Consider the following 13,492-nt stretch of genomic DNA (forward strand, 5'->3'; position numbering starts at 1 on the left):
TTCAGTTCGACCTTCAAGTTACTAAGCGCCTTCCATCTGTCGTACGCCTCATTCTTTTGAGCTTTTTGAACGGTCATGATCTGGTGATCCCTCCTATTCATACTGTATCTCTATGAGGATACAGTACAGCCAAGCCGGGAGCCAGTTATGTGGCCAAGGTACGAATGCTACTTCGACTCCACTTGGCTCCACCTTCTGTCTGTTATTTGTGCCTCCCTACCCCCAAATTTATATATAGCAATCGTGGACCACTCTAAAAAGACTCCACTGCCTATACCTTGAACAGAAAACTTAGCCCAATCTCCCCCTGGGGAGAATAAGGTAAGCTTGAACAGGATAGTACATCGGATGTTACTCGCGTATAATGATGTTTGCTCCACGATCTAAGCATAAACGTTGTCTGATGTTCCTAGAAATGCCCATAGCGATTTCCTCTGCTGATTCCTCGCAAAAAAAACAGTCCCAGATTAACAGCCTACTCGCAGATTACGCGGCGAGTGTTGTATTCACTCAGTCATTGATAGATGGTCATATTCTCTGGAACCTTCAAGTTTAGGTAACGTAGGACAAGTCCTATGTCTTATTGAATGGTAGCCTTACATAAAATTGGGGCCATGGAAAGTGTATTAGGAAGATTGCTATTGTAACACCGGTTGCAATTAACAGCTTATTCAACGTTGCATCCATGCTGAAGAACCTGTCACCAGACAGCGCGTCCCTCCAGTCTATCGTAACTGAATGTATGTACTAGTCATGCTTCGAAGAAAAGGTTGGCTTGTGTCGGTCAGGAATGAAGTACCAGCCGAGTTCCAGAAATATCACGGCGTTTCGCCAGGCCACTTGATGACCACTTTGCAGGCAGTTTTCAATTTTTGTCTAGTTAGTACTAAGTTGGAGTGATCACATCATCATTCGGTGCCAGCGCGTGCTCCTGCCGTGTTTGGCACGCCGCTTCCTTCGCGTCACGGTCAAGTAATTCATTTTCGTTTTTGCGTACTTAAGCCGTGCTGCACATTGAGAACCCCCTATCCCTTCTGCTCTTAAACAGAAGGACGCTTTACACACTGCTTACCATGACGGATTTCAATTCGGACCCAAAGGCGGCAGAGTCGGTCATTGTGTCGCCTCTGCCCAAGCATCTCTACGAGGAACTGCATGCTTCGCTCAAGGGCCAGGTCTTCGTTCGAGGAAATCCACAGTAAGTCACCTCCATGATGTTATCGACAATGCTGAGCTTCTGACCACTAGCTTCACTGAATACACGACAATGTTCAACGGGAATGTAAAATCACTGGCAAAGGCTGTCGTCTGTCCCGTCGATGCGGAGGATGTCAGCACGTATGTCGCTGCTGCGTATGCTCAGTGTCCATAGCTCTGACATCTACACAGTGTCATACTTTTCTGCTTAAAACACTCATTGTCACCGTCCATCAAGGCCGGTGGGTATGGGACTGCTGGCTGGGCCGTAGGAGGAGATATTGTTCTTGACATGAGCAGGATCCTGGACATTGACATTGAGGTCCCGAATCCTGAACTTACAGGTGGGTACACGAGCCTCAAGGACATGAAGCCCTCCGAGTCCGCGAACAGCAAAGGCAAACAGCCAGCTAACGGTAAACGACGACGGGAAGAAGACGCCAACCTTCGTTCATACCATCTAGCTTCAGAGGCTGTAGCCAATTTTCTCGAAGGCCCGTCAATTAATAGAAGGAGGACCAATCTCGACGGAGAGTCTGTATCTCCACCGTTAGCCCCCCTTGCTTCGCCTGTTATTATCCTTCCGAGCTCTTCGAACGGCCCAGCACCTGCACCCCCACCGGGCGCCTCTCAAGCGCCTCTAGACGCTGACCCTTTTGGGTACATGAACCCAAGTCGGCTTATCCTTTCCCCCGGCATAAACGTCTCTTCGTCTTACTCGCCACGGACCGGGACCGAGACCGCCATGCCGTTTTCTGGAAGCTCGAATTTACCTTCTGCACAGCTAAATATTCTCTCACCTCCAGAGCCTGTGCATTCGCATGCATTCGTCACGTTCGGAGCCGGGATGCGACAAAAGGAAATTGATATGTACACGGCTGCACATCCGCTGGAGGCTACCTCGTTGTCCGGGAAGAACGACGGGGTACCCTACCATGTACCTTTGTGAGTCTTGTATTTTCTCGTTTCACTTCTGGGGTGGGCCTTCTTCATGGACGTCGTATCTTGCTGTGCCTTCCTTTGTTCAGAGGCTGCTCTGCTTAGCTGGTTTCACAGAGCTCCCTCAAAGAATGTTTTACAAACGCCTGTTCTGGCTGGCATTTATTGGCTCAGTCCTCATTTGTTACGATTTTCTCTCGAGGATTCCGTCAATATCGGATCATCATAGAATGAGAATCGGAGCTCAGGACATGCTTTTAGTCCCATTACGAAGGATCTTTCAATGATCTGCCATGATTGGGACGCGCTCCGCAAAGTGTAGAAATCCCTTCTCAGCCGCCAGCATTTGTCCTGATTTCAAAACTGACCTGTTCCAGCGCTGCTCATCCTGTAGGCTCATCCATTATGCTTCTCGGAGGGTTTGGGTTTCTCGGACGTCTTCATGGCTTGAGCATTGACAACCTGGTGGAGGTTGAGGTGGTCCTGGCAAATGGAAAGATAGCCATCGTGAACGAGAGATCTCATCCTGGTATTAAACATTTTTCTGAAACGTAATCTGTATTGACGTTGCTCGCAGACCTTTGGTGGGCAGTACGCGGCGCTGGACCAGCGTTCGGAATTGCTACTCGTTATAAAGCTAAAGCGTACCCGGTACCCGTGGTATTCGCTGGGAACCTCATATAGTACGTCCTCGTCAACGCTCTGTTTGGACTTGTTTTCAGAATAAATCGTGAAGCCGTTTCAAAAAAGCTACAGCTCCCTCTCTTTTGAAGCATTTCCGTGATTGCGTCAAGGGCGCACCGCGAGAGCTATATGCCAATGTCCTGCTTACAGCTGGACCAGAGGGGGAAGCCTCTTTGGTTGTAATCCAGATGTGCTACGTGGGTACGAAAGAGAAAGGACAGGAATACTTGGCCGCGATATCCTCATGGACGGGAGAAACCTGTCTCTTGAATGAGGTGGATGTGAAGAGTTTCTTGCATCAACAAGGCAGTGTAGCGCAGGTTCTTCGGGGAAAAGGTAACACTATTTGTTCACTGGTATTCACTGGACCTTACTGATTTATTTCTAGCTGGAAGACAGTGGTTCATTCGGTCAGCGTTGATCACATCGCTGCCCGACGATGTTATCCATGAGACTGTTCTGAACTTTTCGGACACGCCGGATGGTTGCAGTAAGAATATACCAGCTCCCATGTGGACATTTTTGTTTGTTTAGAGCTCACCAGATGATCGACAGCTTGGCTCTTTGAATTGACGGGAGGCCGGATCAGCGACATCGAAGATTCGTGCTTGCCAAAGGAGCAAAGAGAGGCAGCATTTTCTATTGCCGCTCTCCATCAATGGGATATGGGGGTGGAAGACGACAGGTGTGAGGAGTCGGCCGAAGAGGTGGGTGGATTTCGTATGCTACTTGGCATAAAACGTTGATAATGTTCAAGTGGATTGGGGGCACCCTCAAACCTGTGCATAGAGGCGGTCCGCTCCCTAGTGTTAGTGATTATACTATGGCATCAAGTATGTTGTTACTGATGTTGTTGCTAGTTTCTTGGCAGGCATGAAGCACCTGAGCGGACGATTGCATGTTACGGCGACAAAAACTTTGCGCGTCTTAAGGAGATAAAGAAAAAGTATGACCCTGATAATGTATTTAGGAATTGTCTGTGGCCTCTCGACGCACAAGGATCCATGGTAGAGGCCAGATTGCAGGAGCCTCCGACGCCTTAACAAGGGACGTTTGGGGTGTGGCGGAACAATGGATCATGTTTGAAATCTATAACCACATGAACGTGTAGTGTATAAAGCTTGCTTTGCTAAATATACGGTTACTACTATTTTCGTTTCGGCCGATATCGTAATATCGGCTCTTTCCTATTGGCTCTTTGTTCCAGAAAGATATTTATAGCATCGGCTGCCTCTTGCTTTGATACTTCACGGGTATCATCATGGCTAACTCACGACACGGATACGGAACACCACTATTCAGCACTGTATCGTCGGCAGCCTCGATACGTTCACTCCACGGGATTGACGTACCTGAAGGCGAAGGGGGCGAAGGGGACGGGTTGATAGACGTCGAAAGCCAAAGCGATAGGCAGAGCAGACAGTATGGCAGCATTTCCGAGCAAAGTGAGCAGCAGGAGTCGCCCATAGTACTCGTACTCATTCCTGTTTTCAGGCCGAGTCGACCATCGGGCCAAGTTCAAGAAAAGAGTAAATTACTACATCCCATCTACCGCGTGGATTCCCAGCTATTCGTTATCGCTGTGCGCGCATTTATCCGACAAAGCCTAGCTACCCTTCTCATGATTGTACAGGCTCGGAGGCGATGTTCTAGCTGGGATGACGGTAGCCAGCATACTCATACCGCAATCTGTCAGTTATGCGTCTTCCCTCGCAAAGCTGAATCCGACGACGGGGCTGGTACGTCTTTATTTGTTCGGGGTCAGGTAGGGACTTGACATGTGCTTTGTAGTTCGCGGCATCTTTCCCTGGAATCGTATACGCCTTTCTCGGAACTTCGAGACAACTGAATGTAGCACCTGAGGCTGCGTTGAGTCTGCTGCTTGGTCAGGCTGTCGATGATATACGGCATGACCTGTCCAATCCACATTCAGGGAAGGGCGATAGGCTGGGTCTGCATGTTGCGACGATCATTACTCTTCAGGTCTGTAGGACTTGTCTGTCTCTTTGACGGACGCTACTGACCCTCGACGTTAGGCCGGCCTCATAACATTTCTTCTTGGATTCTTCAGGCTGGGGTTCATGGATGTCGTTCTCGGCCGGGCTCTGCTTAGAGGGTTTATTACGGCTATTGCTGTTGTCATCACCATGTGAGTAGCGGCATTTCCGCGTCTCGGTCGCCATCTAATCCGCGTCTGTCCAGAGAGCAGCTCATACCGATGCTCGGTTTGACCGCTTTAGAACACGCCCTTCATCCAGCAACAACATGGGACAAATTTCTTTTCATATTAGACCACTTCCTAAAACATACGAATCCCACAACCGCCGCTATCAGCTTCGGAGCACTCTTTACGCTCATTTTCTTGAGAAAGGTGAAACAGAGCTTCGTCAAGTATTGGTGGATATACCGAATACCTGAGGTCCTGGTCGTTGTTATCGTCTCTACGAGTGTGTGCTTCCCATCCAGTCTATTGTCATCGCCTGATATTAATCCAAAAACCTAGTACTGTCTTCCGAGTTCGGTTGGGATGAAGATGGCGTCGATATCCTGGGCTCGGTACCTATAAATACTGGTTCTTCATTTTTCAGGTTCCCTTTGCGATCTTCCAACGTGCGATATCTGCGACGCACGACGTCGACTGCGGTGTGAGCCGTCCTTTCCTCTTATCGGCAGCGCAGAGCCTGACGTTGCGCTACTAGAATGATTGCGGTCATAGGTTATTTGGACAGCATTGTTTCTGCGAAACAAAATGGTGCTAGGTTTGGGTACAGCATCAGTCCTAATCGCGAGTTGGTGGCGCTGGGAGCTGGCAACATTGCGGGTTCGTTTATCCCTGGCACTCTTCCTGCATATGGCTCGATTACGAGGTGCGAGATATGTACCGGCATGTTTACTTCCGTTGTCTGAGGTCCTCAAAGATCTAAAATAAACGGTGACGTTGGCGGACGGACCCAAATGGCATCTCTCGTTTGCTCCGCCGTGATTCTATTTGTGACATTCTTCCTCCTTCCTTTCCTTTATTACCTCCCCAAATGTGTTTTGGCATCAGTGTGGGTCCTTTACTTCATTGTACGAATACATGTTTTAACTTAGCTCACCCATGACCTTAGTATCTGCCTTGTCGTGTTATCTCTACTTGCAGAAACGCCCCACGATGTCAAGTATTACATCCAGTGCGTGCTTCCGGTTTTCGTTTTGATAACAGCGCTGATGATAAGAAGAATGAAGGCATGGGTAGATCTAACATTGATGACGCTCACGTTCGTGTTATCAATAGTGTGGAACGTAGAGGTAGGGATTGGTGTTAGCCTGGTGATTTCACTTCTCCTCGTCGTCCACCGGTCATCTAAGACTCGGATGACGATCCTCGTAAGTGTGATGCACAATTGCGGAATTGAAGCTGATACATGTCGCGATTTAGGGTCGTTTACCTCGCACAGATCGATGGAAACCCATTAGCGAGAACCCTGACGCGAAAGAGGATGTACCTGGGGTGTTGATTGTCAGGATTCGGGAGAATCTCGATTTTGGTATGCGTAATTTCCGGGTTGTTGGATGTTCTAATACTGAATACCGATCGGTTGCAGCGAACACGGCGCAATTAAAAGGTATTCATTCACATTGCTCTCCGAGAAAAAGTCCGAAAGCTGATAGTTGGTACATCAGAACGGCTGAGAAGGTTGGAGCTTTATGGAGTGGATAAGAGCCATCCTTCGGAAGAACCCAGGAGGCAATTAGCTCAAGTGCTAGTCTTCCACATGGCCGATGTGGAAAGTTGCGATGCTTCGTAAGCTGTGTCTGTCATGAGAACGGCGAAGCAGCGTCTGATGCCCTCCTGTTCGCAGTGCTGTACAGATGTTCCATGAACTATTTGAAGAATATCTGGTGGGTCATTCACACTACCAATACATATTATTTCTGACTGAACCACGATCAGAACCGAGGTGTAGGACTATTTGTGGCGCATTTACGACCGGAACCTCAGAAGATGTTCGTTATAGCCGGAATTGTGGACCTTTTGGGACCAGAGGCTTTCCGAGAGAATGTGGCTGATGCTATAGCGGCCATTGAGGCGAGGTTATGATGATCGATTGCATTTTTGGATACAACCTATTTAGAGCGCACAGTGATATTTAAGTATGTCTCCAATAATTGACTGGGTATCTACAATTTAGACGCCTGAAATCACGGATTGATGGTTCGTCGTGGGAAATTCGTTAATTTAAGCGTTGTAAAATTGGTGGTGCTACCTCTCAGAAGGTACTTTCAGCCAGCAAAAGCCAACCAGTGCAAGGCAAAGTAAGTATCTGCCACGCCAGGACAACCCAGAAAACACCGTCGAATTGGTTCTTGCCACCGGAACTAATCGTGTCGACAGTGGTCAGTCATATTGTCGGCCTCGTTCAAGACGAGGAGGCAAGGAAAACTGAATTCGTAGAAATTATGGTACATACGCGAACGCTCTCACTGGTGAGCCATCCCCGCCTTTCAGATTCAAAGGAACGAAGTTAACGAATGCACCGTCGGGTATAGCTGCCAGGTTCTTTAGGTTCTCGACGATGAGACCACCAGCGCCAAGAATCGCCTGATGCACGCCAAAATCATTCGCAGCCCCTTCTGTTTCGTCGGGACTCAGCGTGTCGATCCCGATAGCTGATACGCCACGAGCGACGAGTTGCCTAGCGGCCTCTGCATCGAGGAAAGGGTGGTTGACATACTCGGGCTTACCCCAATGTTTGGACCAATCTGTACGGATGAGAACTATGGGTTCCGATCTGTTGTCGATGCTCAGGTTGAAGTCGTCCCAGATGATTCGGCCCCGAGGGACGACCTTTTCGCTGACATCGACGACGATGGCGGGGCGGATGAAGGAGGGGAGGGGGATCTGGTCGATGGACTTGGCGTCGGCGAAGAAGTGGGAAGGGGCATCGACGTGGGTGCCGGTGTGTGTGCAGAGAGAGATGGATTGGACGCTGTAGCCGTGTTCTGGGACCGTTGCATGGGGAGAACAGGTATATGGTGGGTCGCCAGGGTACAGGGACATGTGGGATGGATCCAGTGGATGGCTAAGGTCGATGCTTTGGACGGACATAGTTGTGACTGATGAGTGAGCCAATTATCTGCGCATGGTAAGCGAGACATCTTGAATGGCGTCGTCTACTGACCGACTGTCTTCTTCAAGCTAACGGTGAACGAAATAGCATGACTAGCCTGCGTACTGATAGTCATATGATGGCGGCGACAAACGGCTTGGACGGCAACTACCATCAGGAACGACTCCACCTTCCTCCCATTCAGCTTCACCGCCAGCTACTCAAGCTGGTTTTCTCTATGGCCTTTTCCGTCTATTGACGCACCCCAAATTTACTCTGCCGCCTTGTCTTCCACTCTCAAAGGACAAAGTTTCCTTAAGCGGCTCGAGATATCTTATATTTAAACCCAACTTCGACGTCCACAACGAGATCGAGGATGACGCTTATATCCATATTTTGTCTCTATTTAGTCAATTTTTATCGCTTCCTTTCTCAATCATTTCCTCCTGCCCCAAAATGGGCTGCGGACCAAATTCCTGACCTTTCTGGACGCGTTATTATCGTGACGGGTGAATAACTTGGAATTTTGACGGGGTACTTGGTGGCTAACTGACGAGCGTACCTTCAGGTGGGAATACGGGAATTGGTAAAGAAACTATCAGGGCGCTTCTTAAGCGAAATGCAAAGGTATACATCGCTGCTAGGAGCGAAAAGAAGGCCCAAAGCGCAATACGAGAGCTCTTGAAAGACACAGGGAAGGAAGCCCTCTTCCTCAAGTTGGACCTTGCAAGCCTCAAGAGCGTAAGAGAAGCCGCTTCAGAATTCAAGAGGTTCGTCGTCAATCTCTGACTCCTGTCACTGAACTTCTTTTTTTTTATAGCAAAGAACTTGAACTGCACATTCTCTTCAACAATGCGTATGATGTTTTCTCCCATGCTGAATATAATCTGATATCAACAATTTTTTTTTTCAGCGGAGTTATGTGGCCCCCACTGCACCAAGCCAGCGCCGACGGCTACGACCTCCAATTCGCTACGAACGTCATGGGTATTTCCAAATATTTCACCCCCCAAAAAATCCTTACCTTCAAGTTCTGCACTAGGCCACTTTCTCCTCACGTATCTCCTCCTCGGACATCTCAAGACCGGAGCCAAATCCCTCCCCGAGAAAAAATCCCGCATCATCAATACCTCATCCGGTGCAAGCTACCTCACCCATCGTATCGATTGGGACAGCTTAGTAGATGGTCCCAAACGACAATCTTGGTGGTCTTCAACAGAGGCTTTGTACCACCAGAGCAAATTCGTCCGTCAACGTCCCCCTTATCTTACGTCCTACGAGCCTGATCCTCTCATCAGGCAAACGTCGTACTCTCAAACGAACTCGGAAGGCGGTATGGGGACGACGGGATCGTCTCGATTTCACTAAACCCAGGTAACCACCGAGTGACTCTTAAGACGTGTGTGGTTATAACGGATATCAAGGAAACATCAACAGCGAACTCCTCCGACACAAACCCCTTGTCCAGCACCTCAGTGTGAGATTCCCGCCTTGTTTGCTCTTTCGTACGCTGAGCGTCACAGCGGTACTTCTTATACTCAACGACATACGGGGCCTTGACGCAGCTCTGGGCGGGGACTGCGCCAGAGGCGGCGGCATGCAATGGCATGGTAATGCATCCAGTATTTGGTGACGATCGGAGACGAACTGAACCCACTTCGACCTAGTTTTTGGCGCCGTGGGCGAGAATCGCACGTCCGAATCCATGCACCGATGACCCTGCCGTAGCGAAGAAGCTGTGGGGCTGGCTGGAGGAGCATGCACTGTAGCCTTCTCACGTGGTGTGCAGAGTTCCCTTGAATATCGCCACTAAAGGGAACCCTGCTATTTTCATAGCTTGTCGGATTTTCGTTTCCAGGATAAACGTTAACGCAGCGTTAGAGTCCCAGATGACCTACGTGCGTACTGTATACTATGCTGGCGTACGTTTTCACTACGTCTGCCGAAATTCGAGTTGTAGTACTTGCCTGGCATTATAGGCCCAACATTTGCCCGGGAAAACATCAGTGCGGCTATTTCTAAAGTGAGAATAGAGAGCATGGATATATAACTATGCCAAAGATACCTGAATGGCAGTATTTGAATAGGACATGATGGTCGGGGCCAAGAAATTAGGGCTACAGCGGCTTCCACCAGGGCTTCCACTGTGACATTTTTATGCAAACAAGCACACATGTCGGCAGTGCATATCACCCCCTTCTTTGTCTATTCTTTGGCTAGATAGACTCGAACCATTACACTTGATCGACTCTCATCGAAGGGATTGGTTCGAGTCTATTGTCTAGATTCTCTTTCATGGACCCCGACATCAAGCTCTACTTGAGGCAGCGCTGTGTCCACCCTGAGTTAGGCGGCCGTCCATGGATGCTAATCAGGCCTGATTTTTTCTACGGCCCTCTCTTCTCAGCATCGCAAGATATTCCTCCTTACGCATGCGGTCCATTCTCCTATCTTAGCTGCTGCTCTCACAAAGTTTCACATCGAAATCCTGTCCAAACTGCGCAAGTTCCATCTAGACATCCAACGAATCAGGGCTGCAGCAACCAACAGTGTCTTTAGCATAGTCAGATGAGAAGGTTTCGATGCGATAATGCAGGCTCAAGCTTTCCTGGCCCATTGCCAGTACCAGCCCAGAAAGCTTATGCTCGGCGACAGGGCCCATCCTTCACCTACCTGGTGCCACATGCGTTACAAACACTCTCCAGAGTTTTAGAAACTTTGGGATAATTTCATATTCTCATGGCATCGTGATATCAAGTTGGTTGACCTTGATAAGGATCTCCAGCGGCTCCTTTGGACGAGACTTCTTTTGGTGCTGGCGGAAAATCTTAATGAGTCTGTCTATGACCCACGGAATGCGCTCACTTGGCATTCCCCACACCAGCACCTTTGTTAGAAGTATCTCGTCAACCGCCTCCAAAGTATGTAGAATCGTCATTTTCCGCATTTTGTCTTGACGTCATGTTAGAGAACCCGCTGAGGTACGTCCTCAGATGTATTGAAAAATACGTATTTCCTCACTTCGATGGATGGTTCGGTGGCTGAGAGGCTTCGACATCTGGCGATCAATCAAAATTGGTTGCTCAACAACGCGATTGCTTGGAAACGTGAGGCACTCCATTTACAGCTTCCTCCTTTCACAGATATTCCGCAGAGAAAGATCAAGATAGACTGTTGACGGTTTTCTGCTTCCTGTACTTCTACCACGTGTATTAATCCATAGAAATGTCAATGTTACAGCCGAGGGCCCTCCAACAAATGCCTAACCGCATTAGTCTGAGCAGGTTTTATGTTTTCTGGCATGCCTCCAATGCCGCCACTTCCAGGTTCCATTTCTCGTTGCACATTTTCCTACATCCATTTTTGTGCCCATGGTCTCGTCCCGGTCTTGACTTGCAAAGGATGCCCTGAGCGATCTAAAGAATCTTTCCCAGGTTGCATGTGTGATCGGATCTTCAAGCTGGCAAGTCCCCTCTAGTGTCTGATACAGCGTGCTTTTTTTTTTCAAAGCCTAAAAGTGACAATGCTCAAGTCCCGTTGTTCCCGAACGTCGACAGTAATATTTCTAAAAGAAGCCCACGATTAAGAAAAGCGGTTGTAGTTACGTGTTTGGCGACAACTTCAAGGAATTCCGAATGCTCGAATCTGTTCATGCTTACCCGGGCCCACGGCCTTTCGACGGCCTCACGACTCACTGTCGTCCGCAACGAGCTTAATTTGAAAAGATACCGAGGTTTATCTCGGGAAATACCCGCGTAAGTTTCATCTCTACTGTTCATTTGTTCCAAGTGTGTTAAAGTTCAAACGTGTTCAGTAAAAATCAACTAACGTGAAATATGGATAAACGTATCCCCATACCCCTTGAACTCATTGATATAGTCATCAGTGAATGTCATCTCGACATTCCTACCCTACGTTCCAGCTCTCTAGTTTGTCGATCCTGGTCTCCGCTCGCTCAGTCCCACCTTTTCTCCCACGTCCGCATCAAGCCTGAGGGACTCTGCACCTTCCCGGGGGGTCTATACTCAGTGGATGAATTTTCCTATCACGTCGAGTATCAAGGCGTTCCCAGCGCAAACTTCTCCCATTGTGGCAAACTAGCCACCTTTGCAGCACTTTTAAAGTCGACCCCCCATGTCGGACCGTTCGTGAGAGAGCTGCACGTCGGGGCATACCAGGATGAAGTATGGCCGCGACACTCGAGCGACATTCGAGAGATCGTAAACATTCTCTTACCCAAGCTCTTCTGCTTGACGATCAAATTTCACAAGCTACAGAGCTGGGAGGAGCTACCGTTTACTGCCATCTCAAAGTCATCGAAGTTGACGTATCTGGAGATATCTCATATCCTGTTTCCTTCCGTCTCTAGCTTCCTTGACTTTCTCGGAGTATTCCCGGCGCTGAAGGTCCTTATCCTTGGCGGGGACGTGTGCATCGAAAACGCCGCCCCTGTATCTCAAGTCCACGTTGTGCAGTCTAAGCCACAGCTACGCGCCTTGACAGTCCACACCACCCCATCTTCCTACTGTACCATCCTAGACTGTCTCTTGTCACCTTCCTCCCCCATCAATGTGACTACCATCCGAAGTTTATCTCTCTTTTGTCGTCTTCGAGACAAGAACACCTCCAATAGTTCCGTAACGCAATCTACGACACAGTTATTGACCCACATCAGCAGTCCTTTAGAACATCTCCGGTTGCCCATCACTTTGACTGGTCAGTGACGACCGACGCTCTCTTGTATGCTTACTCACGCTTCCTTTCTCCAGATCCGCTCTCCAAATTAATCTCAGTCTCCCAGCTTCGGTCATTATACGTCTGCAGCCAAGCAGGAGTGCCCAAATGCCTGGATTGGCTTATCCAGACGCTATCCCAACCATACTCCTTGGCATTGACGTCGCTCTCCATAGACGTCCTACATACGACCCTCTTCTGCGATGACAGATTCGAGGCTACCACCAAGCTATGGACCGACCTCGCCGCAGTTCTAGATTCCAGCGGCGTGAACGTAACGAGCATAACAGTGCGGATTAAAGGTGTCAGTCGTTTCGCTCGCATGGGTGCCCAGGCGCAGGATGTGATGAAGATACTGAATGGACATGGCAGAGGGCTGGAGACGGAGGTGTATTACTATCGAGGTGATGCAGTGTATTGCGGTAAGCCATTTACAGAGGAAAACAGTTGGTCTGATGTTAAATTTCAGGGTCATACCTAGATTCGCGTCACATTATGCCGCCGCGTCGTGAGCCGACGGATTGGGCGGCTATCTGGGGTGTCTAAAGGATGTTTTGGTGCTGCGTTTGCTTCATAAATTGTGGCTAGACTAATACCCATTAGTACAAGTCAATTTTTTCTTGGAAAATACCAAAAGTTGCTGGTCTATCATATCGTTCGCTTTCAGCCGCTTAGACTGTCGTGCTGTTCCCCCTGCCAATGTCACACAATATGATACCCTTATATGCCGTAGATGGGACCCTGTGATTGCCATTTACCATCCTGATCCGTATTTCTTTCTCTTCTCTTGGCTCGTCGATCCTAAATGAAGATCCTTGATGCAGGAAAAGATGCTACAGGCTCGT

General features: G+C 48.8%; 5 protein-coding genes across 5 annotated transcripts; 4 read left to right on the top strand and 1 right to left on the bottom strand.

Annotated features, from left to right (window-relative positions):
- The first annotated feature begins 960 nt into the window (after positions 1 to 960).
- Positions 961 to 3,960, top strand: BT62DRAFT_928627 (uncharacterized protein). Its single transcript, XM_043185549.1, has 10 exons — positions 961 to 1,198; positions 1,249 to 1,338; positions 1,390 to 2,142; positions 2,514 to 2,665; positions 2,714 to 2,819; positions 2,873 to 3,156; positions 3,209 to 3,310; positions 3,376 to 3,527; positions 3,578 to 3,628; positions 3,681 to 3,960. The coding sequence occupies exons 1-10, from the start codon at positions 1,074 to 1,076 to the stop codon at positions 3,861 to 3,863; spliced, it is 1,998 nt and encodes a 665-aa protein (XP_043043371.1). The 5' UTR covers positions 961 to 1,073; the 3' UTR covers positions 3,864 to 3,960.
- Positions 3,961 to 4,051: 91 nt separating this feature from the next.
- BT62DRAFT_611933 (sulfate anion transporter) lies at positions 4,052 to 7,083 on the top strand. The gene is made up of 16 exons (XM_043181600.1): positions 4,052 to 4,265; positions 4,315 to 4,402; positions 4,454 to 4,559; positions 4,612 to 4,803; positions 4,857 to 4,969; positions 5,023 to 5,267; positions 5,324 to 5,465; positions 5,520 to 5,687; positions 5,739 to 5,870; positions 5,931 to 5,993; positions 6,042 to 6,189; positions 6,242 to 6,350; positions 6,408 to 6,428; positions 6,487 to 6,607; positions 6,666 to 6,705; positions 6,758 to 7,083. Exons 1-16 carry the CDS (start codon positions 4,082 to 4,084, stop codon positions 6,902 to 6,904), a joined length of 2,019 nt encoding a protein of 672 aa, XP_043043372.1. The 5' UTR covers positions 4,052 to 4,081; the 3' UTR covers positions 6,905 to 7,083.
- Positions 7,084 to 7,190: 107 nt separating this feature from the next.
- On the bottom strand, positions 7,191 to 7,940 carry BT62DRAFT_928631 (putative cyclase). The gene has a single exon (XM_043185550.1). The coding sequence runs from the start codon at positions 7,862 to 7,864 to the stop codon at positions 7,262 to 7,264; it is 603 nt and encodes a 200-aa protein (XP_043043373.1). The 5' UTR covers positions 7,865 to 7,940; the 3' UTR covers positions 7,191 to 7,261.
- Positions 7,941 to 8,127: 187 nt separating this feature from the next.
- On the top strand, positions 8,128 to 9,974 carry BT62DRAFT_612146 (NAD-P-binding protein). Its single transcript, XM_043181601.1, has 10 exons — positions 8,128 to 8,422; positions 8,482 to 8,683; positions 8,734 to 8,769; positions 8,827 to 8,900; positions 8,956 to 9,158; positions 9,212 to 9,287; positions 9,338 to 9,390; positions 9,437 to 9,523; positions 9,581 to 9,835; positions 9,893 to 9,974. Exons 1-9 carry the CDS (start codon positions 8,290 to 8,292, stop codon positions 9,680 to 9,682), a joined length of 966 nt encoding a protein of 321 aa, XP_043043374.1. The 5' UTR covers positions 8,128 to 8,289; the 3' UTR covers positions 9,683 to 9,835; positions 9,893 to 9,974.
- Positions 9,975 to 11,579: 1,605 nt separating this feature from the next.
- Positions 11,580 to 13,420, top strand: BT62DRAFT_928633 (uncharacterized protein). The gene is made up of 3 exons (XM_043185551.1): positions 11,580 to 11,668; positions 11,728 to 12,629; positions 12,683 to 13,420. The coding sequence occupies exons 2-3, from the start codon at positions 11,750 to 11,752 to the stop codon at positions 13,126 to 13,128; spliced, it is 1,326 nt and encodes a 441-aa protein (XP_043043375.1). The 5' UTR covers positions 11,580 to 11,668; positions 11,728 to 11,749; the 3' UTR covers positions 13,129 to 13,420.
- The last annotated feature ends 72 nt before the right edge of the window (positions 13,421 to 13,492 follow it).

Source organism: Guyanagaster necrorhizus, assembly GCF_019112545.1.
Source record: "Guyanagaster necrorhizus MCA 3950 unplaced genomic scaffold BT62scaffold_5, whole genome shotgun sequence".
Classification (NCBI taxonomy): domain Eukaryota; kingdom Fungi; phylum Basidiomycota; class Agaricomycetes; order Agaricales; family Physalacriaceae; genus Guyanagaster; species Guyanagaster necrorhizus.